The sequence below is a fragment of the Prionailurus viverrinus genome, chromosome F2 (genome assembly GCF_022837055.1).
Source record: "Prionailurus viverrinus isolate Anna chromosome F2, UM_Priviv_1.0, whole genome shotgun sequence".
In the NCBI taxonomy this organism is placed as follows: domain Eukaryota; kingdom Metazoa; phylum Chordata; class Mammalia; order Carnivora; family Felidae; genus Prionailurus; species Prionailurus viverrinus.
In genome coordinates this window covers 28,816,562-28,844,171 of record NC_062578.1, presented here as the reverse complement: position 1 = coordinate 28,844,171, position 27,610 = coordinate 28,816,562, and the positions used below count along the sequence as shown (strand labels likewise).

The following is a 27,610-nucleotide window of genomic DNA, read 5'->3' as shown; positions in this document are numbered from 1 at the left end:
CCAAAGTGTGTTTCATCAGATTTATAAAATGAAAGGCTTTTTTTCAATGTGCGAACATTGAAAAATTAGAAATTTTACATTGATACTTGGATTTTTGGCTTTTCTTGGAAAATCAAAAGATGTGGCAACACTGGACCTGAATTGCAATTGCAGCTAGAGCTGAGTAGTGGCTCTACCTTTTAGACTGGCACGTATTCTGGTGGTTACCAAGTCCCCACCCAGCCTGGCATTTGAGTTTGTAATCCTTGGAGTACTACATGCGTTGAAAATGAGTCATAAGTATGGTTTAATAGTTTTTAAGGTAAGTATTCTCTCGAACTCTTAATAATTCTCTCTTAAATAACAGATGTAAAACTTACTCCAAATACAGGATGTAGGTAAATTGTTAGTATTCTTCTGTAATCGGTTCTCACAAATAGAAACTTAGTAGTTCCCTTAGTTTGAGCCAAAGAATGCGCATACCACATGCACAAATTAAAGATGAGTAGAAGGTACAAGTCTGTACTCATGGATTTCGGAAAAAGCGTGTGTTTGGAAAAAAGTTTGTAAGTTTAAAAAAAATTAAAAGGTAAGGAGCCTGCATTATAGGATCAGTCTTACCTCAGGTAAATTCAATCTGTAAAAAGATTGGAAAATGAGCAGCACAAAACAAGAAGCTATTTTTCCTTGAAATTTTACTTTAGGAAGAAGAAGAAAATTGTAACAAAGCTATTATAAAATATTATATAACAAGGACTCATGTTCATCCTGGTAACTGAAAGACCTTTAATCATGTTTATCTTAATCTATATTTAAATTTAAAAAACGCTTTTGTTGGGTTATTTTTTATTTAAGTATAATTAACATACAGTGTTATATCAATTTCGGGTGTACAATATGATTCCACAATTCTATATATTAACGCTCATCACAATAAGTATACTCTTAATACCCTTTATCAATTTCACCCATCCTCCCACCCATCTCCCCCCTGGCAACCACTAGTTTATTCTTTTTATTTAAGAGTCTGTTTTTTGGTTTGTCTCTTTTATTATTTGTTCTTTTGTTTGTTTTGTTTCTTAAATTTCACATATGAGTGAAATCATTCCGTCCCAGATATGAGTGAAATCATGTGATACTTGTCTTTCTCCATATGACTTATTTCACTTAGCATTATATGCTCTACGTTGCACCCATGTTGTTGCAAATGACAAGATCTCATTCTTCTTTGTGACTGAGTAGTACTCCATTGTATGTATATATACAACATCTTCTTTACCCATTCATCTGTCACTGGATACTTGGGTTGCTTTCATCCTTTGGCTATTGTGAATAATGCTGCAATAAACCTAGGGGTACATGTATCTTTTTGCATTAGTATTTTCTTTTTTAACATTTATTTATTTTTGAGACAGAGAGAGAGAGAGAGAGCATGAACAGGAGAGGGTCAGAGAAACAGGGAGACATAGAATCTGAAACAGGCTCCAGGCTCTGAGCTGTCAGCACAGAGCCCGACGTGGGGCTTGAACCCACGGACCGCGAGATCATGACCTGAGCCGAAGTCGGACGCTTAACCGACTGAGCCACCCAGGCGCCCCAAATATTTTCATTTTATTCTACTCAGTAGTGGAATTACTGGATCATATGGTAGTTCTATTTTTGAGGAACCTCCATACTGTTTAGTCACTCTCATTAAACTTGAATTTGAAGGGTTTTTTGTTTTGTTTTGTTTTTTGGCAGATGATCAGTATTAGGAATAAAGTGAGTCACCTTCTTGGATACTGTACTCACATGCTCAGACTGACCTCCCTCTGTCCCCATGCTAGGAGCCTTTGTCTAAGGATACTCCTTACTTTGTTCACATTCCAGATTCTACTCTGAGCCACCACATCTGTATTATCTGCCACCAAGGGCTTTTCTTGGTCTGTTCTTCAAGAAGGAAAGGGAGGAAGAAGAAGTTGAAGACTATATCTAGCTTTTTAAAGCAAAGTTCCAGGGGTGCCTGGGTGGCTCAGTTGGTTAAGCATCTGACTTTGACTCAGGTCATGATCTCACGGTTTGTGAGTTTGAGTCCTCATTGGAGGAGCCCAAGCCCCGCTTTAAGTGAGCATGAGCCCCAGCTCGGGTGAGCATGAGTCCCATTTTGGGTAAAACACGAGTCCCGCTTTGGGTAAGCCCCGTTTCTCTCTCTCTCTCTCTCTCCTACCCCTTGTAGGATTCTCTCTCCCTCTCTCTCTGCCTTCTCTCATTTGTGCTCCCCCCTCTTAAAAAAATAAATACCCCCCCAATAATTCCATTTAAATATTTTTTAGTATTGCTACAAAATGTAAATATATATGGCACATTGACTTTTAAAATTTTCTTCTGTAAGATTTTCTTATATCTATCATATTATATGCTTATATTGAATTATATGCATATAAATATCTCTTTTTATTTTTAGGGCTCTCCAAAAAATGTGGAATCCTTTGCGTCTATGCTGAGACATTCTCCTCTTACACAGATGGGACCTGCCAAGGATAAACTAGTTATTGGACGAATCTTTCATATTGTGGAGAATGATCTTTATATTGATTTTGGTGGCAAGTTTCATTGTGTGTGTAGAAGACCAGAAGTGGATGGAGAGTAAGTAGAATCATTTCCAAGTTTTTTTTAATACTGTTCATAAAAGTTGAGATACGTCAAAAGTATTTTTGGACTTTAATTGGTGATTTTCTAAAAGACAGAAAATATGCTTTATTTCTCTTCATAATGCTAGTTAGGGAAGTTAGGCCAGATTCGTGTCATGTTATGTTAGTCACCTTAGCCTAGATTCATATCTTCTCAAAGCCGTGAGAGCAGTTTTGGGGAAGATCTGAATGTTCGTCTTAGTAATAAACTATCCCCACCATAAAATGAAAACCAACTTTATAGTAATATATGCTGCTCAGGCGATTTTACGTGTAACCTTTTTGCCTCTTCCTCTGTTCCACAGTCTTCTGCTTCTCAGAGAAGCCTCCCTTTCTACTTCTTCGTGCTCCTTTCTCTCCCACTACCAAATTCTGATGCTTTATTATTTTCCTTTCTTATTCTGTATCTACTCTCAGAATTAGAATTTTCCCTATTATGGAGCAGAATTCATTCTGTTTATAGGTAAAGATATTTGTGAGTATAATGCACTGGGGAAACCATTAAGATGACAGATCTGGGAGTAGAGTATCGAGAGTGAAGGGAGATGTGGAACAAAGGTTCTGATATTGGAAAATGATAGTAAGCAAAATAGGAATGATTTTTTCCCATCAGTTTTTAATGTGTACATTTTTAAAATTTCAGTATTTCTGGTATCAGGATGCAACTTACAGTTGATGTTGTATCAATTTAATTGACAGTGTTCTTTATTCTTAAAGTAATGGTGAGTCTAGTACTCAGTGGCATCTTAGGATGAATTACAGTGATTGAAAAGTTTGTGATGTTCAAGGATGAGTCATATTGTAGAAATGAATAGGAAGAGAGTCTACTCTAGATCTAAGAGAGCAATTATGAGAATTGGTTGCCTCTCTCCTGAGAGCTCTGGATACCTAAAGGTCCGGTTAATACAAATTTCCTTAGATCAGTGGCATTTGAGTAAATATTTAATGACTAGTTGTCCAATAAAAAAAAAGGCCCCGATTTGCCAATTTCTGTGGCGTAAAACACTCCCACCTTGGTCAATTTTAAGTCACCAGTGTAATGTCACTGAATGCAGAATTGGGAATATTTGTACACAGTCCAGCTCCCACAAGCTGGTGCAGTCTGGAGCCAGCACACCTCTACCTCAGATAATCAGAAGCTAAGCAGTGTCTTGCAAGGTAAGTGCCATGAACCGGGAGATCCTGGAGGAGAAAATGGACTTCTTATGCTACCTGGCATCGAGAGGTAATGGCTCAGGCATAGCCTGTCTTGGTATATCAAATAACATACAAGCTGGTCAAAAAGAGTAAAACCTCAAGAAATTTCTAAGTAGGATAAGTTTGTCAATCCAGATATTAATACTGTATGTCTGTTGTGTAATGGGTCATCGAAGGGATTAAATCAGATAATGTATGGAAAGATTAGGACAGTGACTGGTGTATAATAAATAGATGCTACTATTACTGCTGTTCTTGAAATCCTGGTGATTTGGATTTTTGAGAACTGACGGTGACATTCCTCAAGAATTCCTATTGGTGGGGATTCGTGCAGGAGGCAAGTGCGAAGATAGGCAGTCCTAAAGTTATCCTTCAAGAGAGGCATCCTGAGGTCTTGGGTGCTGTCAGCAGTAGCTGTGGCAGGTCATTTTTCATTAATAGAACATATATCTGTAATTTAAAAATGAAGTACTGTTTTATTTTATACAAAGAAATTTTCTCATCTCCTCCCTACAATCAGTAAGCTTTTCCTCATGCTGCCATGGGCGCTACCTAGTCGCGGTGGCCATCTTTATTCTTACAAGCCAACCTAGTTTGCAGCTAGAACATCAGGTATTAACTTTATAAAAAATGCATTTTACAGGTAACTCTGCTGGATTATGAGTATGTCTCCTGCTCAGGTAGATGTATTATAAGTAGCAAATGCAATGTACACTTTTCCTTATGTTTGTGGATGGAGTTTTGTTTATGATACTTCTTTCACGGGTATTTATGTCTTTGTGGGTATTCTTTTATGTATACTGTCCTTTTTTCATTAACATTTTAAAACATTAGTTTGGTCATTATGTTTTGTTTTTGAGCATAATATTTCAGAATGCATTAGAGACTAGAAGTTCTAATTTGATTCTCAGGCCTTACTGACTAAATCACAGAATTTTAAGTATCAGTATTTGAGACTGTATTTCTCTAATAAGTGCTATAATATGGTTTGAGTATTTTATGTACAGTATAGCTTAAAATAGTTAAATACTAGAAATTATTGCAACATTTATTAAACCTTAAATTTTCATCAAAAACTATACACATACACATATCCTATTACAGAAATTACCATATGGTTGAAACCTTCATCTCCACATATGCTCTGCCAGTGAAGCAGTCCATTTAAGAAAAGTTTTTTGGAGTGTGAGGGATGGCTCATAATAATTTTGCCAGTAAATTGTCTAGCCTATGGAGCAGTCACCGTATTAGTATTTTTCATGTGCTTAGCACAGTTAAATGCCTGCACCTCTGTTTTGTAGTTATCTTTCGACTCCTGCCCCCATCGGCCTACCCAGGATCCATTCACCAGAAGTTCCCACTTTAACTTCCAAATCAGTCGCAAAATCAATACATTCATGACTGAAGATCATGAAGAAGGGTCAGTCATACCAGTGCAGGAGGAGTTGATTAATTTGTTTGTTCATTCATCTGTTCAGCAAATATTTATTGGACCTCTTCAGCTTGGCAGTTACTGTTCTACCTGGGAAGGGCTGGTAAACCAGAGCTCCTAGTTGCCCTCATAAAGTTGGGCGACTTCTACTGGAGGATAAGGGGAATAGATAGTAAACAAGTATATAAATCAATTTTAAAAATTGGTAATTACATGAGTAAAAAGGGATAATATGGTGAAAAAATGTCTGGCGAGTAGAAGATAACAGTAGTTAGAAAAGGGGCTTTGACCTCTATTCTTCTGTTGCTTAAAGTCTGAAATACCCTCTGAGGACTTTTTTTTTTTTTTTCTTTTGATGATAAACAAATGTCAAGGCTTAAGTTCTATTCCTCTCTGGTCCTACAGACTGATAATATTATTTCCAACAGTGTGCTAAAAGGAGGAGTTCACTTTAGCCAAGATGTGATCTGAATAGTTCGGTTACTCTTGTTCCACATCCTCATAGCTATGCAGGTAAAAACTGCAGCTCCATATTTACATACATTGTTTTGGGGGGAAAAACTTTGTATCTTAGAAAATTCCTTGTTGTCCAGGTTTTTTAATGTTTTTAATGTTTATTTATTTTTGAGAGAGAGAGACAGAGCACAAGTGAGGGAGAGGCAGAGAGAGAGGGAGGCACAGAATCTGAAGCAGGCTCCAGGCTCCGAGCTGTCAGCACAGAACCTTACACGGGGCTCCAACTTACAAAGCGTGAGATCGTGATCTGAGCCGAAGTCAGACGCTTAACCGACTGGGCCACCCAGGCACCCCCTTGTTGCCTAGTTTTTAATTCATCCTGAAAAGAAGGTTTCTACCTTTCACAGAATATTTATTAAATTTCCTGAATTCTATGTGTAGAAACTCTTAGGTTCTTTCCAAAACCCTTCTCTAGGTCTCTTATAGCTACCTGTCACTTATGTTTTGAAAGTATTATAGAAAAGTATCAGATCAGCATAATTACTGTTTCAGTTACTTTGCTTTTCTACCTGTATCCAAGACAAAGTTTGTGGAGGAATTATTTTATTCAGATGTTACCTGTTGTCTTTATAATTGGTAGAAAGATGATACCACCAAATCAGAAAGTAATGAGATCCAGGTAGGTCTCTGGTCCCCTTTCATACCTACAAGTTTAGATTATATGATAGAGCAGCTTATTGGGCTGGACACATGTTTGCTCTCTATCTCCACGATGTCAGGCTAACTGTGACTGAGCAGATTTTAGGAGGGTAATTCTGACAATGGCAGAACTTCTTGCTTTGATACATTTACTTAAGAGACAATGAATAAGATGTAGGTATTTACATAATTTGTTCATCATTCAGCATTCATCAGACCTGCTGTTTTTTTTTTTTTTTTTTTTTAATTTTTTTTTTTTTTTTCAACGTTTATTTATTTTTGGGACAGAGAGAGACAGAGCATGAACGGGGGAGGGGCAGAGAGAGAGGGAGACACAGAATCGGAAACAGGCTCCAGGCTCCGAGCCATCAGCCCAGAGCCCGACGCGGGGCTCGAACTCACGGACCGCGAGATCGTGACCTGGCTGAAGTCGGACGCTTAACCGACTGCGCCACCCAGGCGCCCCTAGACCTGCTGTTTAAAATCCCTTTTGGGGACCTGTTTTTTTTCTCTCTTCGGTTTGACTTTGTTGTGGTTGAATCTATTCTGCTTTAGGACAGCTTAATGACATGCAAAGAAAAATACTCCAATTTACCAAAATACCCAGTTTCGCAAAATGTTCTAATTGTTTTCATTATTTTTATTAATTATTTAATTTACTTTTATTTTTTCATTTTTATTTTTTTCATTATATTTATTATTAAATTTTTTTATTAAGTTTTAATTCCAGTATAGTTAACATACAGTGTTATATTAGTTTCAGGTATCCAGTGTAGTGATTCAACAATTCTATACATCACTCGGTACTCATCATGATAAGTGTAATCTTTAATCCCCATCACCTGTTCCCCTATTTCACCCATCCCCCTACCCACCTCCCCTCTGGTAACCATCACTTTGTTCCCTGTAGTGAAGAGTCTTTTTCTTGGTTTGTCTCTTTTTTTCCTTTTGCTCATTTATTTCTTAAATTCCACACAAGTCAAATCATATGGTATTTGTTTTTTTCTGACTGACTTATTTCACTTAGGATTATACTCTCTAGCTCCATCCATATTGTTGCAAATGGCAAGATTTCATTCTTTTTGTGGCTAAATAATATTCCTTTGTATATACATGTATACCACATCTTCTTTATTCATCTGTCAGTGGACACTTGGGCTGCTTCCATCATTTGGCTATTGTACGTAATACTGCAATAAACATAGGTGTGCATGTATCCCTTTGAAGTAGTGTTTTTGTGTTTGAGGGGTAAATACCCTGTAGTACAGTTACTGGATCATAGGGTAGTTCTATTTTTAACTTTTTGAGGAACCTCCATACTGTTTTCCACAGTTGCTGCACCAATTTGCATGCCCACCAACAGTGCACAAGGGTTCCTTTTCCTCACCAGCAGTTGTTGTTTCTTTCATTATTGCTTTTTAATATAGTTGATGGTATTTTAAACTTAGAGCAGTTGATAAGAATCAGAAATAATTTTGGTTAACTGAATATTCTCATTAGCTAAGTAATGGCCTTTTAGTAAGTTCTACAACTTTTTTGTTTTAATATTTGTTTTTGGTTATAGTTTGCTCTACATCTAATGTGGGGCTTGAACTCATGACCCTGAGATCAGGAATCACATGCTCAACTCACGGAGCCAGCCAGGCACCCCAATTATAGTTTAAAGGAACAGTTTCTGGGTGCTTGTATGGCTCAGTCAGTGGAGTATCTGACTCTTGATTTCAGCTCAGGTCATGGTCCCAGGGTCATGGGATCAAGCCCTGCATTGGGCTCCACACTGAGCATGTAGCCTGCTGAAGATTCTCTCTCTCTCTCTTTCGCCCTCTGCCCATCTCCCCAACTCACGAGCTCTCTCTCTCTAAAATAATATAAATAAGTAAATAAATAAATAAATAAATAACAGTTTTCAGCCTTTGTCCCAAGAAACTCTAGAGTTCTGCAGAAAGGCTTCAGAGATTGTTCTGGGGGTAGTGGGGAAATTAGGCCCTACTTTCAGAGCAGCTCTACATTCATTATTTTATTACAGTTCTGGGAACATTTTGTTTAAAATGTGTATGGGAAATAGTGGTAGTATTTCTACCACCAAAAAAAAAGTTTGAAAAACAGTTTTAAAAGAAAATTTATTCTAGAAAGACATATTAATGGTAACATTCAGCATACAAGCATTACATTCAGAGTATAATCACAGTGGTATTGTGATCTACTTAGACTCAGTTGCAAAATAAAAATGTTATAAGTAAATTCAGAGGGTTTGAAGGAGTGGATGGCGCCTAATTCTAATAGTACCAACCTTAAAAGTTTTAAACATTGTATTATTTTTCTTTCATGTCAAATTATGACTTGAAATCAGAAATCAGATTATGACAAATTAGAATGACTCAGGCATTAACTTCTTTGGCAGTTATCGAATCAGCTGATTGCTAAATTAATCAGCATTCTCTTCTATAAAACCCACTGACTGATACCGACACTAACTGGGAAAGAGATTTGTGGTCCTCTGCTATATTGACACTTTCACTTCTTCCAGTTCAGCTGTATCTTTAGCTAAATAAAGCTAGTTGTGTTTGTTCCAAAATCTGCTTATATTATCGTTAAGTAATTTTTTAAATTATTGCATAAATTAATAAAATATGACCATGGAAAGGGTTTTTGTTCTTTAAGAAAGCTCATTTTAATGTTTTGGAAAGACCCCATAAAGGAGAGATTTTTTTTTTTTTTTTTTTTAATTTAAAGAAACTACTCTTGAATTAGTTTGGGCAAGTAAACCATAAAGATTGGTTGGGGGAATCCTGAAAATCTGGAAGGAATTGCTTTCCAAATGTCTTTCTGTTCCTGGTTTACTTTAAAGTGACTGATCTGGCAATCCCAGGCATTGTAGTATGGGGATTGTTTATGTAAGGAAATCAGTGCAGAGCTCCAGTAAGTGGACCGCTCCTCAACAAGAAAGCCTGGACTTCTATCAGATTATTTGCATTACTTGTAAATTGATGTCTTCACAGAGTACGTGTAGACATTTTTAATGAGTTCTCACTTTAACCTACTTTTCCATGAGCCAACCTATGAGTCCAAGGGCTTCTACTGTGACTTTTCCATCATGTGAACCTGCCTGCCCTTTTCTTTAGACATTTTTTCTTCTGTCATTAACACAGCATACAGTTTCACTAATTTTGTGCTAGTGTGGATTAAGATTGTTCCCTTTTCATAGTCCCATCTGATAATCATAATAGCTAGTTTTTTGAAAACCTACATTGACGCTTTATGTGTATTGTCTGATTTATTCCTCATAAGAAGCATAGAAAGTAGAGGGTATTATCCAAATGAAGAAAGTGAGTTTTCAAGCATAGTGTGCTGCAGTGATACAGCTGGTAATTAATAAGGCAGGGATTCAAACCTAGGGCTGTGTGTACACAACATAGCTCCTGAATGTTCTTTTCACTCTACTGTGCTGTTCTCTAAATCTCACAACATATAGTTACTAAGTATCACAAGAGCCCCCTAAAATGATCTCACATATGAGCCAGTTTTCATATCATGGTCCCTGAGGCAGGCAGTGTGGTCGTGAAGCTCTACGGTAGTCTGTTAAAGAATGGTAGGTAGCCTGTTACAGTGTCCTTGGCTATGGTGTCCATGGTCTAATATGTTTGGATAGTTGTTACCACTAATAAGCTAATGACCACTGGGTCCAGGCTTGTTTCAGAGTGGATGTGTAACATAATTATGGTGAGAACTGTAGCCATAGGAACTGGTTAATGGCTGACAGTGATTCATAGCTTAGAGACAGCAGGCCTCATGTTATTTGGGAATGCTTTATTTCAGAGAAGTTTATTCTGCAAATAGTAGAAAGTTGACTCTTGATACATATAATACTCAATTTTTAATTCTTTGTTTCTTTTTGTAAAATATGTCATCTACGTTCACCTTGTCACTACTAAAGTAGTTTAATCTGTTTTTATGATCTTTGTTTTTTGATGAACCAGGGTCATAATTATAAACATTAATGTGTGTTGTATCATAATTCAAATATATAGAATTATTGTTCCTTAGCCATACAACCCTCCAGGTCTGTGGTTTTTGTGTTTCACCTTTCCATGTCATCATTCTTTTCTGCTGTTGTCCAGGGTCTGCATTTTTAGGGTTTTTTTGAACTTTTAACTTTTCTTCTAATATTCTGATGCCCAGGAAATTGGTCACCAAATGTGCTTAAAATAAGAACTACTAGTGTCTGAGTAATAACCTCTGAGCCTCTTCTGGAAGTAAAGTGTATTTTAGTACATGGGCTTCAACATGTATTTTGACAGCTCCTAAACTCCTCTGCTTAGTTCTCATTGGGTTCTGTGGAGACTTGATGTCACCAGATAACTAACTTCCTGATAAGTGAAGTGTAACTAGGTTGGCGTCTTGCCTGTGTTCACTGCCTGTTCACTGATGCCTTTGATAGGGATTGTCACATATCAGGACAGTGTTTGTTGAACCAGTCAATGTGCTGAGCGTCTTGGATGAGTATTTATTGTGGTTGAGATTTTAACACCTTCAGTAGAAACAGTAGTGAAAATAAGATGGGATTCGTGGGCCGCAAATACTATTTGAGATGCTATCAGTTCTTACTGTGAATTTGTAAATAAATGAGTAAATTCCTTAAGAACTTTGTAAAACCCAGAGTATTGTTTTATGGCATTGATTAGTTTTATTGGCTTGGAATGTACCTATAGTATATTTTATCAGTCTCAAGAATTAAGCTGCTGATTTTATTATTTTTTTAATTAAGTTTTTATTTTCGTTCTAGTATAGTTAATATACAGTGATATATTAGTTTCAAGTGTATGATATAGTGATTCACCAATTCTGTACCTCACCCCAGTGCTCATCATAAGCACTCTCCTCAACCCCTATCACCTGTTTCACCCCTCCCTCCACCCACCTCCCCTAGGTAACCATCAGTTTGTTCCCTATAGTTAAGAGAGTCTGTTTCTTACTTTCTCTCTTTTTTTCCTTTGCTCATCTGTTTCTTAAATTCCACAGATGAATAAAATCATATGGTGTTTGTCTTTCTCTAACTTCCTCTGTTTCTTAAATTTGATTCTTAAATTCCACATATGAGTGAAATCATATGGTATTTGTCCTTCTCTGACTGCCTTATTTCACTTAGCATTATACTCTGTAGCTCCATCCATTTGTTGCAAATGGCAAGATTTTGTTCTTTTTTATGACTGAATGATATTCCATTATATATAGATACACACACGTGCACACTCATGCACACACACCCACATTTTATTTATCAATTTTATTTTTAAATGTTTATTTTTTTGTTTTTGAGAGAGAGAAAGAGAGAGAGAGTGTGCACACACAAACAGAGGAGGGGTAGAGAGAGGGAGACAGAGAATCGGAGGCAGGCTCCAGGCTCTGAGCTGTCAGCGCAGAATCCGACTTGGGGCTTGAACTCACCAGCTGTGAGATCATGACCTGACCCAGAGTCAGAGGCTCAACTGACTGAGCCACCCAGGCTCCCCGTCATTAATTTTATTTTTAAATAAACTAGGTCATGGTGCAGTTGTTCGCTGAGTCAGCAAACGTTTAATGAGCAGCTGTTATATGCCACCTCTGTGTTTAATGCTATTGATGTACAGATTAAAGACAGTCCCTGCTTTCAGGGAGTTGAGGATTCAACCAGGCGGATAGAGAAGCAAATCAATATATATAACACTACGTAAGTTCTATTTACTGTATCCTACAGGAATAGGGAAGAGGGGATAGATGATTCTGTTAGATTGTCAGAGATGGTTTCCCAGAAGAACTAGCAATTGAATTGAGTTGTAAAGGATGAAGGATAGGAGATACAAAGTGCAGAAAATGGCTGCACTTGGGAGAATTTTAAGTGAGAGAGAGCCTGGCTTTTCTGGGAACTGAAGTGGCTTAGTTGACTTAAGTTTAAAAGTGATGAGAGAGTGGGGAGATGGAGAGCCAGATCTTCAAGGTATTTATATACCATTCTAAAAAATTGGGGTTTTATTTTGAAAGTGACAAAGAACCATGAAAACATGGGCCAGGTTTGTGTTTCAATGAGATCATTCTGGTGGTGGTGGAGCATATATTGGAAGAATGAAATTGGAGTTAGGGAGCCCAATAATGAAGCTTTGGAAAGAAGTGATGAGAACTTGACTTAAGTCTGAGGGTCAAAAGAAGAGACTTTCATTAGCAATTTAGGAGATAGAAGAAACAGGTCTTGATGACTAAGTATGGATGGTAAGGTAGAAGTTTTGATTGATGTTTGATTTAAGACATGAATGACCAGGCAGATAGTAAGTCAGGTTGTGTTGGGGAGGTGGAGATGGGGAATGTATTATATTGATATTTTTTCCTGCTTCAAAAATATAAATTACATGCCTAAATTTAGATCAGTTTTGATTCTCTCATGCCCACTCATAGACTACTTCTGATTAGTATCAGTTAAGGAACATTTCTCTTTTTACTGAAATACAAACTCCTTGTGGTTAAGCCATGCTTATCTTTTTGGTTAAAGAGCCAAATTTTCTAAATCTTATAATTTCATTGTTCTTTTTTAATTCTGATTTTTCAAGAATTGTATATATTTCTGTAAAATCCTGAAGTCCAGTTTTCAAATGGAATCTATTTATTTGTTAACGTGTTAATGAAGATCACGTCTTTTAAAGCATTATTTCTACATTGGCATCTCTATCAAAACACACATGAGTGACAGTTCTGAAAATCGAAGAGTTTCAAAACAAGCATGATTGGCAGTTCTAAGGTAACTAGCGCGTGCACTGAATTTCATCTGTACTTTTGTTTGACACTGAGGTGGAAAAAATGAGCTAATTTCCCAGGCTTTGTTTCTATTTCAGGTTGTGTGATATATGGGGTCAAATAAAGAGTGGGATGGATATTGAATGTTTCAAAAACCAAAGTTTTCAAGGTGTATTGGTGGGGGAAAAGAGAATATAAAGAATTTGAATTGAGTAGTTCTTTTTATTCCAACAGACATGGTAGGTACACAGTTAAAAAGTATGGCATGTTTTTAAATAGATTTGTGATTGAAACTCATACTATCAGATTTTCTTAACAGAGCTCGGACTGTTTTTTCAGGTAAAAGAGCATCCACTATATTTAACTTTTTAGTAAGAAGCCTTAAGGGTATGTGTAAATTATAAAATATGATCTCAGAAGTGTTCTGAGTTCATGAAACACACATAATCAGGCTTTTGAATAGCATTAGACTTAACAACAACAACAAAACCAAGCTCATAGAGAAAGAGAACAGATTGGTGTTTGCCAGAGGCAGAGGATAGGGGATGGGCAAAATGGGTGATGGGGTCAAAAGGTACAAATGTCCAGTTATAAAATAAATAAGTCATGGGGATGTGATGTATTGCATGGTGATATCGTTAATAATACTATATTGCCTATTTGAAAGTTGCTAAGAGTAGTTCTTAAAAGTTCTCATCATAAGAAAAAAATTCTTGTGTAACTGTATGTGGTGACGATGTTAACCAAACTTAATGTGGTAACCATTTCACAATGTACGCAAATATCGAATCATTATGTTGTATACTTGATATTAATATCATGTTATACCAGTTATACTATTCTATTGGATTCTATTTTGATTGATGTGCAAAATGGATTTGCTTCATGTAGCATATTCAAATATATATAGCGGTATTAGTCCAGAGAGTTGTAAACTTATATGTCTGTTAAGTTTGCCGTATATGCCTTGCCAGGATTGTAAAGGTTAAAAGTGAATCTGGAAACTACTATGATGGCTGCTTGTTAAGGAATGAAAGCAATTAAGTGTTCCCACAAAAGCTTTGAAGTTAATATCTTAATAGGATGAAGAGGAGAAAAAGTCAAGGCTGCACTCCTACAATTGGTTCAGGCTGTAGTTCTATTGACTTAAGAGGAGACTTTAGAAAAATTAAAAGCTATCTTAAATAGAAAGTGTGAGTTCTATTTTAGTTTGTTGAATTTTGTATTAATTTAGATTGCCACTTTATAACATCTAGAGACTCTCAGGGACAGGACTTCACTATGTATTCTGTAATTTGTGGTTAATAATAAGAACAATAATAGCTAACATTTGTTGAGCATGCTGTGCTAGGCACTTTGCTAAGAGTTTTGCATATATTATTTTCTTCAATTTTTTTGTTGCTCTATGGTAGATACTATTAGAATCTTCACAGAAACAAAACAAAACAAACAAACAAAAACATTGAAGAAACAAAGGCTTACAGAGATTTTTAAGTCACTTGCTCCAGGGTAGCAACTAGTAAGTAAGCAGACCTGAGACAGTGTCACTCCATATTGTTAACCATTACTTCATACCAATCAAATACACTTCCAGGGAGTTTGTGTGTATGATTTGTTAGTTTTTTCAGCAAATATTCATTGATTATTTTAATTGTAGTGTGCTGAATGCAGTTTAAATGAACTGTATGATGGGGCGCCTGGGTGGCTCAATTGGTTAAGCATCCAACTTTGGCTCAGGTCATCATCTCATGGTTCGTGGGTTCGAGCCCACGAGCTCTGTGCTGACAGCTCAGAGCCTGGAGCCTGCCTCAGATTCTGTGCCTCCCTCTCTCTCTGCCCCTCCCCTGCTCACGCTGTGTGTCTCTCTCAAAAATAAATAAACTTTAAGTGAACTGTATGATGTCTTTAGGAGGAAAGGTGCATACATAGAGCGCAGTAACATAGAGGAATACATGAATGATGTGGTCAAATAGAAATCAAAGAAGAAGCAAGAGAAATGAAATTTGGAATGGTTTCATAAACAAACAAAAAGGGCCTCCTCAAAGAGGTGAAACTTTAGCTAGATTCTGAAGGGTAAGGGAAGGAGTGTTAGGAAATAGATATTAAGAAGACATCTGTTGGGGAAACACCATGAGTAATGGCATAGAATTGAGAATGAGCTTGGTGAGGTTGTGTTAGCTATCCATATCTGTGTAGCTATCTGTATCTGTGTATCATACTCAAACTTAGTGGCTTAAAACAATAAAAATTTATTATTTCACACAATTTCTGTGGGTCAGAAATCTAGGAGTGTTTTAGCTGAACAGTTGTGGCTCAGGGTTTCTCATGAAGTTCAGACAAGATATTGGCTAAGGCTACAGTCATCTGAAGGCTTGACTGAGACTGGAGGATTTGATTCCAGGGTGGCTCCCTCACATGGCAGGTTAGTGTTGGCTGTGGGCAGGAAGCTTCAGTTTCTCATCTTATGGACCTCTTCACTGGGCTACTTGAGTGTCTTCACAACATAGTAGTTCGCTTCCCTCAGAGTGTATAATTTAAGACAGATTGAGGTGGTTGTGATATCTCTTATAACCTAGTCACGCATTGCCATTTCTGCCTTATTCTATTCATTAGAAGCAAGTCACTAAACATAGCCTACACTCAAGGGGAAGGGAATTAGTTTCCACCTTAAAAATCTTTTTTAAATGTTTACTTATTTTTGAGAGAGAGAGACAGAGCATGAGCAGGGAAGGGGCAGAGAGAGGGGGACACAGAATCCAAAGCAGGCTCCAGGCTCTGAGCTGTCAGCACAAAGCCCAATGTGGGGCTCGAACTCATGAGCTGCGAGATCATGACCTGAGCCAAAGTTGGATGCTGAAACTATTGAGCCACCTGGGCGCCCCAGTTTCCACCTTTTAGAGGGACTTGTGTCCAACTTATATGGATATACTTTTAAACCATCACAGTGGTCAGGAGCCCATGGCTTGGTTGAAGTTTTAGGGAGTAATGAAATACTTGCTTTGTTAGACAGGCAAGGGTCCTTATAGAAAACTCTGAATTTCAGGCTAAAAACTTATGACAATGGAAAGACAGCAGAGTGGCATTTGGGAAATGGTATTTTTGGGTGATGACACTAGCAGTGAGGTGTAAGAGGGAATGGATGCAGCAAGGGAAGTTCTGAGACTGTCATAGTAATTCAGGCAGGGGCTGGACCAGAGTGAGAAGAGACAGGACAGGAAAAGACTGTTCACAGAAATGACTGATACTTGAGGTTTCCAGCCTAGTGGCTAGAAAAATAGAGGGCACAGCAATAGAGAAGTTGGGCAGAGCTGCTGTTCATAGGGCAGGACGTGGAGTTCTGTTTTAAACGTGTTGTGATTTTCTGTAGATATTTGGCCTTTGTGGGATTGGAATTGTGAAAAGTTAGGCTGTAGAGTAACAGTGGATCTGGAATTAGCAAGTTCATATTGGACTATAAGTTTCTATATCTTTTGCCTTTATCAGCAAAAACAAAACAAAAAACAAAGGCAACAGCATCAGTGCAGATTTGTGTTTGTGCCACATTAAGGGAGAGTGACTGATTTGAAGAAACCTTGTAGTGTTCAGTTTCAGGCATCCTTTTAGAACTGAAATAGCTTTATTTCTAAAAGTGGAATGTGAATATAGCAGTAACAGGTGAGATCCTAGAGAAGTAGCATAACCTTCGAGGTATATTCACTACAGGTTCATATCATTCAGCTTTGGCCAGAGTTCTCAAAATTCTTTCACTCATTTTTAGTAAATTTCTTATTGCTTTATCTTCTTCACTCTTGTGCCTCTTTTTCCTTTCTTCACTTCTTAGCAGATAACCTTACCTCCTTCTTTATTGAAATCAAATTCGTACATTAGTTTAATCCATATGAAATTGCTATTTTTTTAAGTTTATTTATTTTGAGAGAGAGCAAGCACAGAGGGGCAGAGAGAGAGAGAGAGGGAGAGACAGAATCCCAAGCAGGCTCTGTGCTCTGAGCACAGAGCCCAACACGGGACTTGACCCCATGAACTGTGAGATCATGACTTGAACCAAAACCAAGAGCTGGATGCTTAACCAACTGAGCTGTCCAGGCGCCCTGAAATTGCTTTTTTTTTTTTTTAAGTAAAAAAGTTGAATATCTGATTCAACTTAATACCCCTGGGTTTCCTATCCAACCTTAAATCATCTTTTCTACAGAATTTGATAAAATTTGAGAGTTTTACTTTGTCAGTGCAGAGCCTGCTTGGGATTCTGTCTTCCCCTCTCAAAATAAATTAAGGGGAAAAAAAAAAAGGTTTTACTTTGTTTCTCCTTCAAACTGTGGTTCTGTTCCTCCCGACCTCCAAATTGCCCTTGTTTTCCAGATTCCATTCATTCCTCAGGTCAGCCTGCCTGGCTCTGCCCTCACCATCCTACTAATTGAAAGCACCCTTGTAAATTTGTCAGTGACCTGGGCACCTGCCCAGCAGTTGACTCAAATGCTCGTAGTATTCAGCACTGTTGGCTCTTCCCTTTTCTGAAACTGTCATATGCCTTCAAGACTTCCTTGTTCTTTTTATGCATTTCTCTAAAAATGCTATATAAAATCTTAGAGGAGAAACATGGTAAAGAGGAGATACAGTAGTTTTTGGCGTGTGTAGGGAAGTCAAGCAGGGCAAGTATCAGGAAGAACGTGGGAGTGGAGGGTAAGAGGCCTTGGTTCTAATTCTATATCATCACTGAAAAACACTTTATATGCCTGTAAATGACCCTTATAAATGTCTCCACTTATATGTATCCCTTTTTAAAAAATTTTAATTGTGGGTAAATTAGAAATCATTCAGGTTCAACATAGTCCTATACTTAAAAATACGATGCTTTGTTTTTAGCTTGTTTTAATTTTTAAGCAGCAATTTTTCCATAAATATACTACAGTTAGGTTTCTTTTAAAGTTTTAATTCACAACCTTAATTTTGGGCCTAAAATAGAATACTTTGTGTTTTTTTAAAAAATGCAAATTAGTATTAAATAGGTATAATTAAATCCTTAATTAGTACTGATTGAGCTTATTATAATGTTCATGTGGATTGTATGCTGTTGACTGTGTCATTTTTGAATTTATTAAGCAAACAACTCTTTCCTTGATGTATTTTCCTTAAAAGCATTTTCCTTTATATACAGTACTTTTTTGAAAATGGAGTTACCAATTACTTGTTATGGTATATAGTAGAGAGGACTATACCTCTTTCAGTGGGGGATATATATGATTTGAAGTTATTTGGCTTCGAAAATATATTGCTGTGAGCGTATACATTCTGAGACTCAGCATTTTTACTTGAGTTAACCTTACCTCAGAACTTCTGGTTTGATTCACCATCCATTTTGCTTTGGACTTTACATTTACTTTTTATTTACTGGAACGGTGTGTGCCAAACTGTTCTTGAAAGTTAACAGCTAACCATAAACTCTTTAAATCTCAAAATCTAATCCAGAGACTAAGTATCTTTTCCTTAATTGCAATTGCAAATATTTTAGCCTGCCTGTTTCCTGGATGTAATTGGTTTAGAAACTTTAATTTTGAATTTAGCTTGTTTTTCAAATGCTGTGCCTCCATCATGAATTTTTTAAGTTCTTGTTTCATTTATTTTACTGAAGGAAGCATCTGAAGTTTGAAGGAAAATGTTCCAGAATTAAAGCTTAACATATGCTAATTGGTGGTATAAGTTCTATGTGTGTTAGCAATGGTAAAATTAGTTAGTAATGGTTCCTGATTTTTAGAACTATAATGAAATTCTCCCTCCAAAGGAATCTTAAGTCACCTTAAGAAAACAAACATATGCCATATCTTTTGGCAAAAATAATTTTTAAGTGTCTGGCATAGCGCCTTGCAGTTGATAAATTCACCATAAATATTCATTGCTTACCTTTTTGATAGACAGGAGTCATAAAAGCATTTAGCTCACAGTAGGGGGTTGCGATTATTGGTTGAGATGTACTGTTCTTCATTTTCCATTGGTGTTACAAAGGAACACAATTACATTTGTTGAAGAGGTTTAAGTATTCCTCTTGCAGAAGTAATGAGAACTGTTAAGAAAAATAAAACTAACGTTGAATTCAATGAGAATTTATTATTTTCCAGAATTGGAAATTAGGAGATTATCTGTTCTTCATAGTTGTCTAAGATTGTCATAATCATAACCAATAATTATCAGCTGTTAGCTCTTATTATGTTTAGTCACTTTTAACATTTATTCATTATTGAGAGACAGAGAAAGACAGAGTGTGAGTGGGGGAGGGGCAGAGAGAGAGGGAGGCACAGAATCTGAAGCAGGCCCCAGGCTCCGAGTTGTCAGCACAGAGCCCTGTGGCGGGACTTGAACTCGCAGACCATGAGATCATGACTTGAGCTGAAGTTGGATGCTTAACCAACTGAGCCACCCAGGCACCCCGCGTTCAGTCACTTTTAAGCATCATTGTGGCTTAAGCTCATTGGCCCTGAATTCCTGCATTTGAATCCTGGCTGTATTATTTATTAATTGTGTGATCTGGGCAAGTTACTTAACTTACTGGAGTCTCAATTTCCTGGTCTTTAAAATGGATGAATATTGATAGGACTTGCCTCAAATGGTTGGTGAGAACTAAATGAGGCTGTCCCCATCGTCATCGTCGTCGTCATCATCATCATCATCACCATCATAGTCATCAGCAGCTGACATTATTGAAGCTTTCTGCATATCAGATACTATAATTCATATCTTACTATCATTATGCCTACATTACACATGAGGAAAGTAAGCCTCAGAGAACTTAAGTGGCTTTCTAAATCACTTGGACTTCTGTCAGTTGCACATAGCAGAAAACCTGACAACTTGTGGTTTAAATGTATAGAGACTTACTTTTCTTGTGTAAGATTTCTGGATGTTGATGGCTTTGGGGCTTGCTTCAGCAGTTGACAATGTTAGCACCGGCTTCCTGCTTCTGGAGTCTTGGGTGCAGTAAGGCTGCTGGATAACTTATCTGTATTCGAGACAAGGAAAAGAATGGGGTGGGCCTGGTTAACTTCTCTGTCTTTTTTATCAGGAAAACAAAAGTTTTTTAGAAATCTCTTCCAGACTTCAGCCAACCTTTCTTTGATCAGACCTGTATAAATTGGCCCCTCCCCTAGCCGCAGGGAAGGCTCTGAAAACAAGCAGTTCGCCTTTTCATAGTGCTGTGCTGCTGCCGGGGAGAAGAGGAATGAATAACTCTCCCCTTACCTAGCCAGCGGGCTCTGCCCCTTTGTCTGAGCTCCACCTGTTCAGTGGCAGAACTGAGGTACAGATGTAGGTGTATTGCACTCCAGAGGCCTATTTCTCCAATTCTGCCCCTCAAAAACTCAATATACCCACATTACAAACACTTTGAATAAACACTATCCAACATCTACATAGGTACAGTTTTTCTTCTTAAAATTTTGTATTTTTCAGAATAAAAATTACTTACGTCTTTAGGCTGGCTGAATTTTGAGGTTATAGGTTATGTGTTTCTCCCTATCTTCAAATAAAAATACAAAACAAAACAAAAACTAGTGACTGAATGCTTTTTATCTTAGAAATGACTACTAAGATATGTTTGTTTCAGGGAATTTCTGATAACATTTTTCAACTTTCTATAGAAAAAAAAACCATTGTACATAATTAAAGTAATACATTTTTGTCTCTTTCCGTTCTAATTATTATGGTTTAGCTCATGGTAAATGAGTTTGTTCTATGCTCATTTCCTAAGGGGTGGTTATCCACTGATTCATTTTCTGGAAAATAAAATTATGTCACAATTCTTGGAAACTGCATATTTATTTATTTTTTTGTTTTGTTTTTTCAGAGATGGGGGTGGGGTGAAAGCGGGTGAAATTAAGGTCACAATTCAAATTCTCTACTCAGTCCTCAGAGACATAACCATAGCTTATTACTGTTTTATTCTGTCTTGTTCATATTTGAGGTAAATGGCATTGAATTTTATAGAGGAAAAAGGGATAAGATGGAGTCACATTTTGAGCTAGGCAACATTATCCACATTTTGTAGGCAAAGAGACTGAGGCCTAGAGAAGTGTGAAATCTGGGCAGAGTCAAGTAAGCTAGTATACCGCAGTTTGGATTGGAGCCTGACCTGTTCCACAGCTCATCACGAGGCCAAAATCCTGAGCAGTCTGTCCGCTTAGGACACATCTTTCTGTTTCTTTTAAGATATTTAAATGGCATGTTTATCAAACACAATATACCTCTACATATCGCTTTTTACATTTCAACGTTTTGTTGCAATAGTGTTTTGGGAAATAATTAAGAAACATAATTAAGTGTAAGTCATAGTTTATCTTAGGCCACACTTTCTGATTTCTGTTTTACTGAATTACTTTACTGGAGATGTTATCAACTAATATTTATCTAAGTTCAGCTGAATTCAGCCACACCATTGTCAACCATGAACTGTCATTGACTGATAAAACAGATGAACTCTTTCCCTTTGACCTTTCTAGTCTGAATTTCAAAATATGTCTTTTTAACTAAAAAACATCCTGATATGGTCTATCTACATTTCTGTGTGCATAGCTCTATTTTCAGGTTCATGTTTTTAAATTGGGTAATTAACCAAAATATTTCTAGTTGCATTTTTATTTTATTTTATTTTTTTTTAATTTTTTTTTAACGTTTATTTATTTTTGAGACAGGGAGAGACAGAGCATGAACAGGGGAGGGTCAGAGAGAGAGGGAGACACAGAATCCGAAACGGGCTCCAGGCTCTGAGCTATCAGCACAGAGCCTGACACAGGGCTTGAACTCACGGACCGCAAGATCATGACCTGAGCCGAAGTCGGACGCTCAACCGACTGAGCCACCCAGGCGCCCCTCTAGTTGCATTTTTATAAGAAAAAGGGAAGTTAAAAATGTATTTATACATTTATCATTGTAAATATCATCAAATACTATATTCTTTTACATTAGAATTTTATGGCTTACTGAAAATGCATCAGTTTCAATTTATACAAGGTTCTAATTTTACTGTATGCTCTTTTGTTTATTATAAAAATATGCTATTGAGCAAACCAAACCCAATTAATTCTGTTGATTTCTTCATTTTCTTATTTATTTCATTTCATTTCATTTTTAAGCAATCTCTATACCAATGTGGGGCTTGAACGCACAACCTGTAGATCAAGAGTTGTATGCTCCACCACCTGAGCCAGCAGGGTGCCCCAGTTTCTTCATTCTAGATTGAAACTCTTATTTGCATATTTATTCTACATATTTATCACTATACAGTGTCAAAGCTAATATTCTTCAATGACCAAGCCAAATTGCTAAAGATATATTATGTTGGTATTTCTGTTACTAAGTTTTTTGTTTGTTTGTATTTGTAAGAGTAATGCATTCTCATAAAAAAATCTATGGGAAATTCCCTAAGTAGGAAAAATTTAAAACTTCATGTGTTTTGATGTATGTTAACTAGACTTCTTGTGATCATTTTGCAATATATACATATATTGAATCGTTATGTTGTATACCTGAAACTAATATCTGTCATATGACTAATATATGTTATATGTCAGTTATAACTCCATTAAAAAATTACTACTGAAACTCTAAAACAAACACCTTCACAGGCCCACCAGTCCTTCCAGTCATGTAGACATGTAGACATGGATTTTTGTTTTGTTTGTATATGGTTTTAATCATACTCTTTTATATGATTCAAAGTCATGAATTTCTCAGTTTTATAGCCTAGCATTTTTCATTGCAAAAGATGCCTTATATCTCACTGAATATAGCACAGTTTTTTTTAATGTTTCTATTTATTAGATATTTAGGTTGCCTCTTCTCTTTTATCTCTTATAAGTGACACCGCTATGAACATCTTCATGGATAAGACTTCTAGGGTTATCTTTTTTCTTTTTTAACATTTATTTTTTTGAGAGACAGAGCATGAGCAGGTGAGGGGCAGAGAGAGAGAGACAGAATCCACAGCAGGTTCCAGGCTCTGAGCTGTCAGCACAGAGCCGGATGTGGGGCTCAAACCCATGAACTGTAAGATCATGACCTGAGCTGAAGTCGGATGTTTAGTGACTGAGCCACCCAGGTGTCCCTAGGATTATCTTTTTATGAAGGATTAAGTGGAATAACTAGGATGAAGGGTTTTGGTATTTTTCAGTCTTATGTGAATAGATTGAGCATTTTATGTTTATTAATAGTATTTTTTGGTAAATTGTCAGTTTCTTTACTTAGCTTATTTATCTGTTGGGATTATAGTGTCTTCCTGGTAAGGGTATATGAGCTTGATTTAATATATTGCTCATCTTTTATTTTAAAAATACTTTTTTATGGGCACCTGGGTGACTCTGTCGTTTAAGTGACTTGACTCTTGATTTCAGCTCAGGTCATGATCTCACATAGCATGCTGACAGTGCAGAACCTGCTTGGGATTTTCTCTGTCTCTGCCCCTCTCCCACTCTCTCTCAAAATAAATAAATACGCTTAAAAAAATACTGTTTTATTATGGAAGTAATTGAGGCTTATTGTAAAATACAAATTAAGATAAATTAATGGAAGAAAACAAAGATCACCTTGTGAAAACATTTAAATATATGTGTAAAAAAAGTTCCTAACAAAAATCTTATTTTTTTAACTTATTTTATTTTTTATTTTTGTAAATTTACATCCAAATTAACATATAGTGCAACAATGATTTCAAGAGTAGATTCCTGAGTATCCCTTACCCATTCAGCCCATCCCCCCTCCCACAACCCCTTCCGTAACCCTCAGTTTGTTCTCCATATTTTTTTTATATAATTTATTTTTTATTTTTTAAAATTTGCATCCAAATTAGTATATAGTGAAGCAATGATTTCAGGAGTGGATTCCTTAATGCCTCTTACCCATTTAGCCCATCCCTCCCCCACAACCCCTCCAGCAACCCTCAGTTTGTTCTCCATATTTATGAGTCTCGTCTGTTTTGTCCCCCTCCCTGTTTTTATATTACTTTTCTGTCCCTTCCCTTATGTTCATCTGTTTTGTCTCTTAAAGTCCTCATATGAGTGAAGTCATATGATTTTTGTCTTTCTCTGACTCATTTCACATAGCATAATACCCTCCAGTTCCATCCACATCGTTGCAAATGGCAAGATTTCATTCTTTTTGATTGCTGAGTAATACTCCATTGTATATATATACCACATTTTCTTTATCCATTCATCCATCGATGGACATTTGGGCTCTTTCCATACTTTGGCTATTGTTGATAGTGCTGCTATAAACATGGGGGTGCACGTGTCCCTTTGAAACAGCACACCTGGGTCCTGTGGATAAATGCCTAGTAGTGCAATTGCTGGGTCGTAGGGTAATTCTATTTTTAGTTTTTTGAGGAACCTCCCTACTGTTTTCCAGAGTGGCTGCACCAGCTTGCATTGCCACCAACAATGCAAAAGAGATCCTCTGTCTCTGCATCCTCGCCAACATCTGTTGTTGCCTGAGTTGTTAATGTTAGCCATTCTGACAGGTGTAAGGTGGTATCTCATTGTGGTTTTGATTTGTATTTCCTGATGATGAGTGATGTTGAGCATTTTTTCATGTGTCAGTTGGCCATCTGGATGTCTTCTTTGGAGAAGTGTCTATTCATGTCTTTTGACCATTTCTTCACTGGATTATTTGTTTTTTGGGTGTTGAGTTTGATGGTTCTTTATAGATTTTGGATACAAACCCTTTATCTGATATGTCATTTGCAAATATCTTCTCCCATTCTGTCGGTTGCCTTTAGTTTTGCTGATTGTTTCCTTCACTGTGCAGAAGCTTTTTATTTTGATGAGGTCCCAGTAGTTCATTTTTGCTTTTGTTTCCCTTGCCTCTGGAGATGTGTTGAGTAAGAACAAAAATCTTATTTTTGGGGGCGCCTGGGTGGCGCAGTCGGTTAAGCGTCCGGCTTCAGCCAGGTCACGATCTCGCGGTCCGTGAGTTCGAGCCCCGCGTCGGGCTCTGGGCTGATGGCTCAGAGCCTGGAGCCTGTTTCCGATTCTGTGTCTCCCTCTCTCTCTGCCCCTCCCCCGTTCATGCTCTGTCTCTCTCTGTCCCAAAAATAAATAAACGTTGAAAAAAAAAAAAATTAAAAAAAAAAAATCTTATTTTTGAATACTATCTTATAACTACTTTCCTCCCAGTAGATCTGTAATTAATGTCATAAACAAAAGTGTTGAAGACTACATAGGATTCCATTACTATAACTTATTTAAGTAGTCCCCTATGGATATATATTGATGTTTTTTCCAGTGTTCTCTATTTTCATAAACAACATTTCAGTGACAATTCTGTTTGTAAATCTTGGGATGATCATCTGATTTTTTTTTTTTTTATTAAATTCTTTGGAGTAGAGAACTAGAAAGGATGTATATTATTTAAAAATTTATGCGTATTTCCAATTTGCCACAAAGTATTTCTCTTTTTAATACTAGGTGCTAGTTTATTTTTCATGTTTGTCAATCTAATGTTATATCATTGTTTTATTTTCTATAAATTTTTTTAATGTTTATATTTGAGAGAGAGAGAGAGTGCAAGCAGGAAGGAGCAGAGAGAGAGGGAGACACAGAATGTGAAGCAGCCTCCAGGCTCTGAGCTGTCGGCACAGAGCCCGATATGGGGCTCGAACTCATGGACTGTGAGATCATGACCTGAGCTGAAGTTGGACACTTAACTGACTGAGCCACCCACATGCCCCCATATGTCATTGTTTTAATTTGCATTTTTGAGGCACTGATGAACATGTTGCCATTTATTTAATTCTGACATGAATTTTATATTCTGGTTTCATTAGTTCATTCCAGTTGATCATTAATATTTTTTATTAATCACTTTATCACTTTATACCCTTTTTCAAAATGATTGAAACTGTTTACTTTCAGTTTATTGTTCATTACTTTTGCCGTAGAAAATTTTTCTTTTAGCATATATTTTATATATTTTTTCTTTTATAGTTTCTGATTTGGTTGTCATACTTGGACCATTGCCTCCATGGAAATATTGGCATATGTTTCCTTCTAGTATTTTATAGTTTTATATTTCAGTTTTAACTTACTTTAAACCATTTGAAATTTATTTTGTAATAACTCATCTACCCCCGAGCCCCTCACCATAATAATTGCAAATATTCACTGAACCTTCTTTCATTGTTCCTAAGACCCACATTTCTTTGCATTTTAATCTCCCTTACCTCCTTGAAATCACTGTTTGGGCAGGTGACACTTGTGACATAATTGTCATTGCCTGCCCATATGCCAGTTTAGTTTTGATTGTATTACATTTTTCTCCCTGCTACCTGAAGGTAGATTGTTTCTTTGAAAACTTTTGTATGCTGAAATGGCATTAAGTGAAGAGGCAATTACCATTTCATAAACTGGAAATCTTTGGATTGCTTTTGGTTAGTGAAAACAGGTATTAATGTAGGTCTTTGGTAAAAGTGAAGTGGTTTAAGGCAAATTTTTGTATAGTGCGGGAAACATTATTATCTTTTTTTGTTTATTTTGAGATAATGTCCTTGATAAGCTGTATATTACATGTATTGGGTCATTCTCTCTCTCTCTTTTTTTTTTTTAAGTAAAATAGATTAGGAAATATGAGAACGCACTATACAGATTAAAACTAGTTATTGCTTTTGGGAAACTTACTTCAGTTGTGTGAATATGTGTGTGGAAAGGGATCTTTATGAGGGAGCTGGGTTGTGATATAAATTGTTTCTTACTTTGTTAGCCACCATTGTCCAGAGATTGTAATGGTGAGGCCAAGGCAACTATGGAAAATTGTAACCACTACCAACAAGAAAGGACAAAATGGCAGGTCCTGGAATGTGATGAAAAGTTCAGACTTCTGTGTACCAGCTGCCTGTCTCTTCTGAGGATCTTCACCCTCTCTTTCTGCTTTTAGTCACCCTTCCTCATGGCCATTCATCTACCTCCTGCTATTACCAAAGTTCTGGACGGTGCTTGGCAGAAACACCTATGGGGGTTAGTGATGCTTGGCCAAATTTTTCCAGTCTCTGCTTCACACTTTGTACTTATAGATGTTAACTTGCCCTTGCCTCCCAGAAGCACAGTAGATAGAAGCAAAGCCCCTTACTGTTCAGAATGTATAGTTTACAGCAGAGTTTAAAATTGCTCCCAGATTGCTTACCACAAACCCACTGGGACAATAACTGTTATCTTTACAAAATAGTTGTAGAAGCTAGCTTTCATTTTCTTTTCCAAAGCAGCATACTGCATTTTCTCTGCCCTGTTGAATACCCATCCACTTTTCCTCTAAAAAATCGTTTTTTCTTTCCTTCTAGTGAATGAAAGTATATAGATATCACCTAATTAGATAAATTCTAATTCAGTTTTGAGAAAATTTAATCTTTTCTTTTTTGTTCATACTTAAGATTTTCCAACATTTTAGA

At 36.8% G+C, this 27,610-nt stretch overlaps 1 protein-coding gene across 1 annotated transcript in view; it reads left to right on the top strand.

Annotated features, from left to right (window-relative positions):
- Window positions 1-27,610, top strand: part of MRPS28 (mitochondrial ribosomal protein S28) — a 108,358-nt gene that overhangs the window by 20,161 nt on the left and 60,587 nt on the right. Inside the window, exon 2 of the mRNA XM_047842614.1 lies at window positions 2,423-2,604. Coding sequence (XP_047698570.1) covers window positions 2,423-2,604 — 182 coding nt within the window. The remainder of the gene's footprint in view (window positions 1-2,422; window positions 2,605-27,610) is intronic.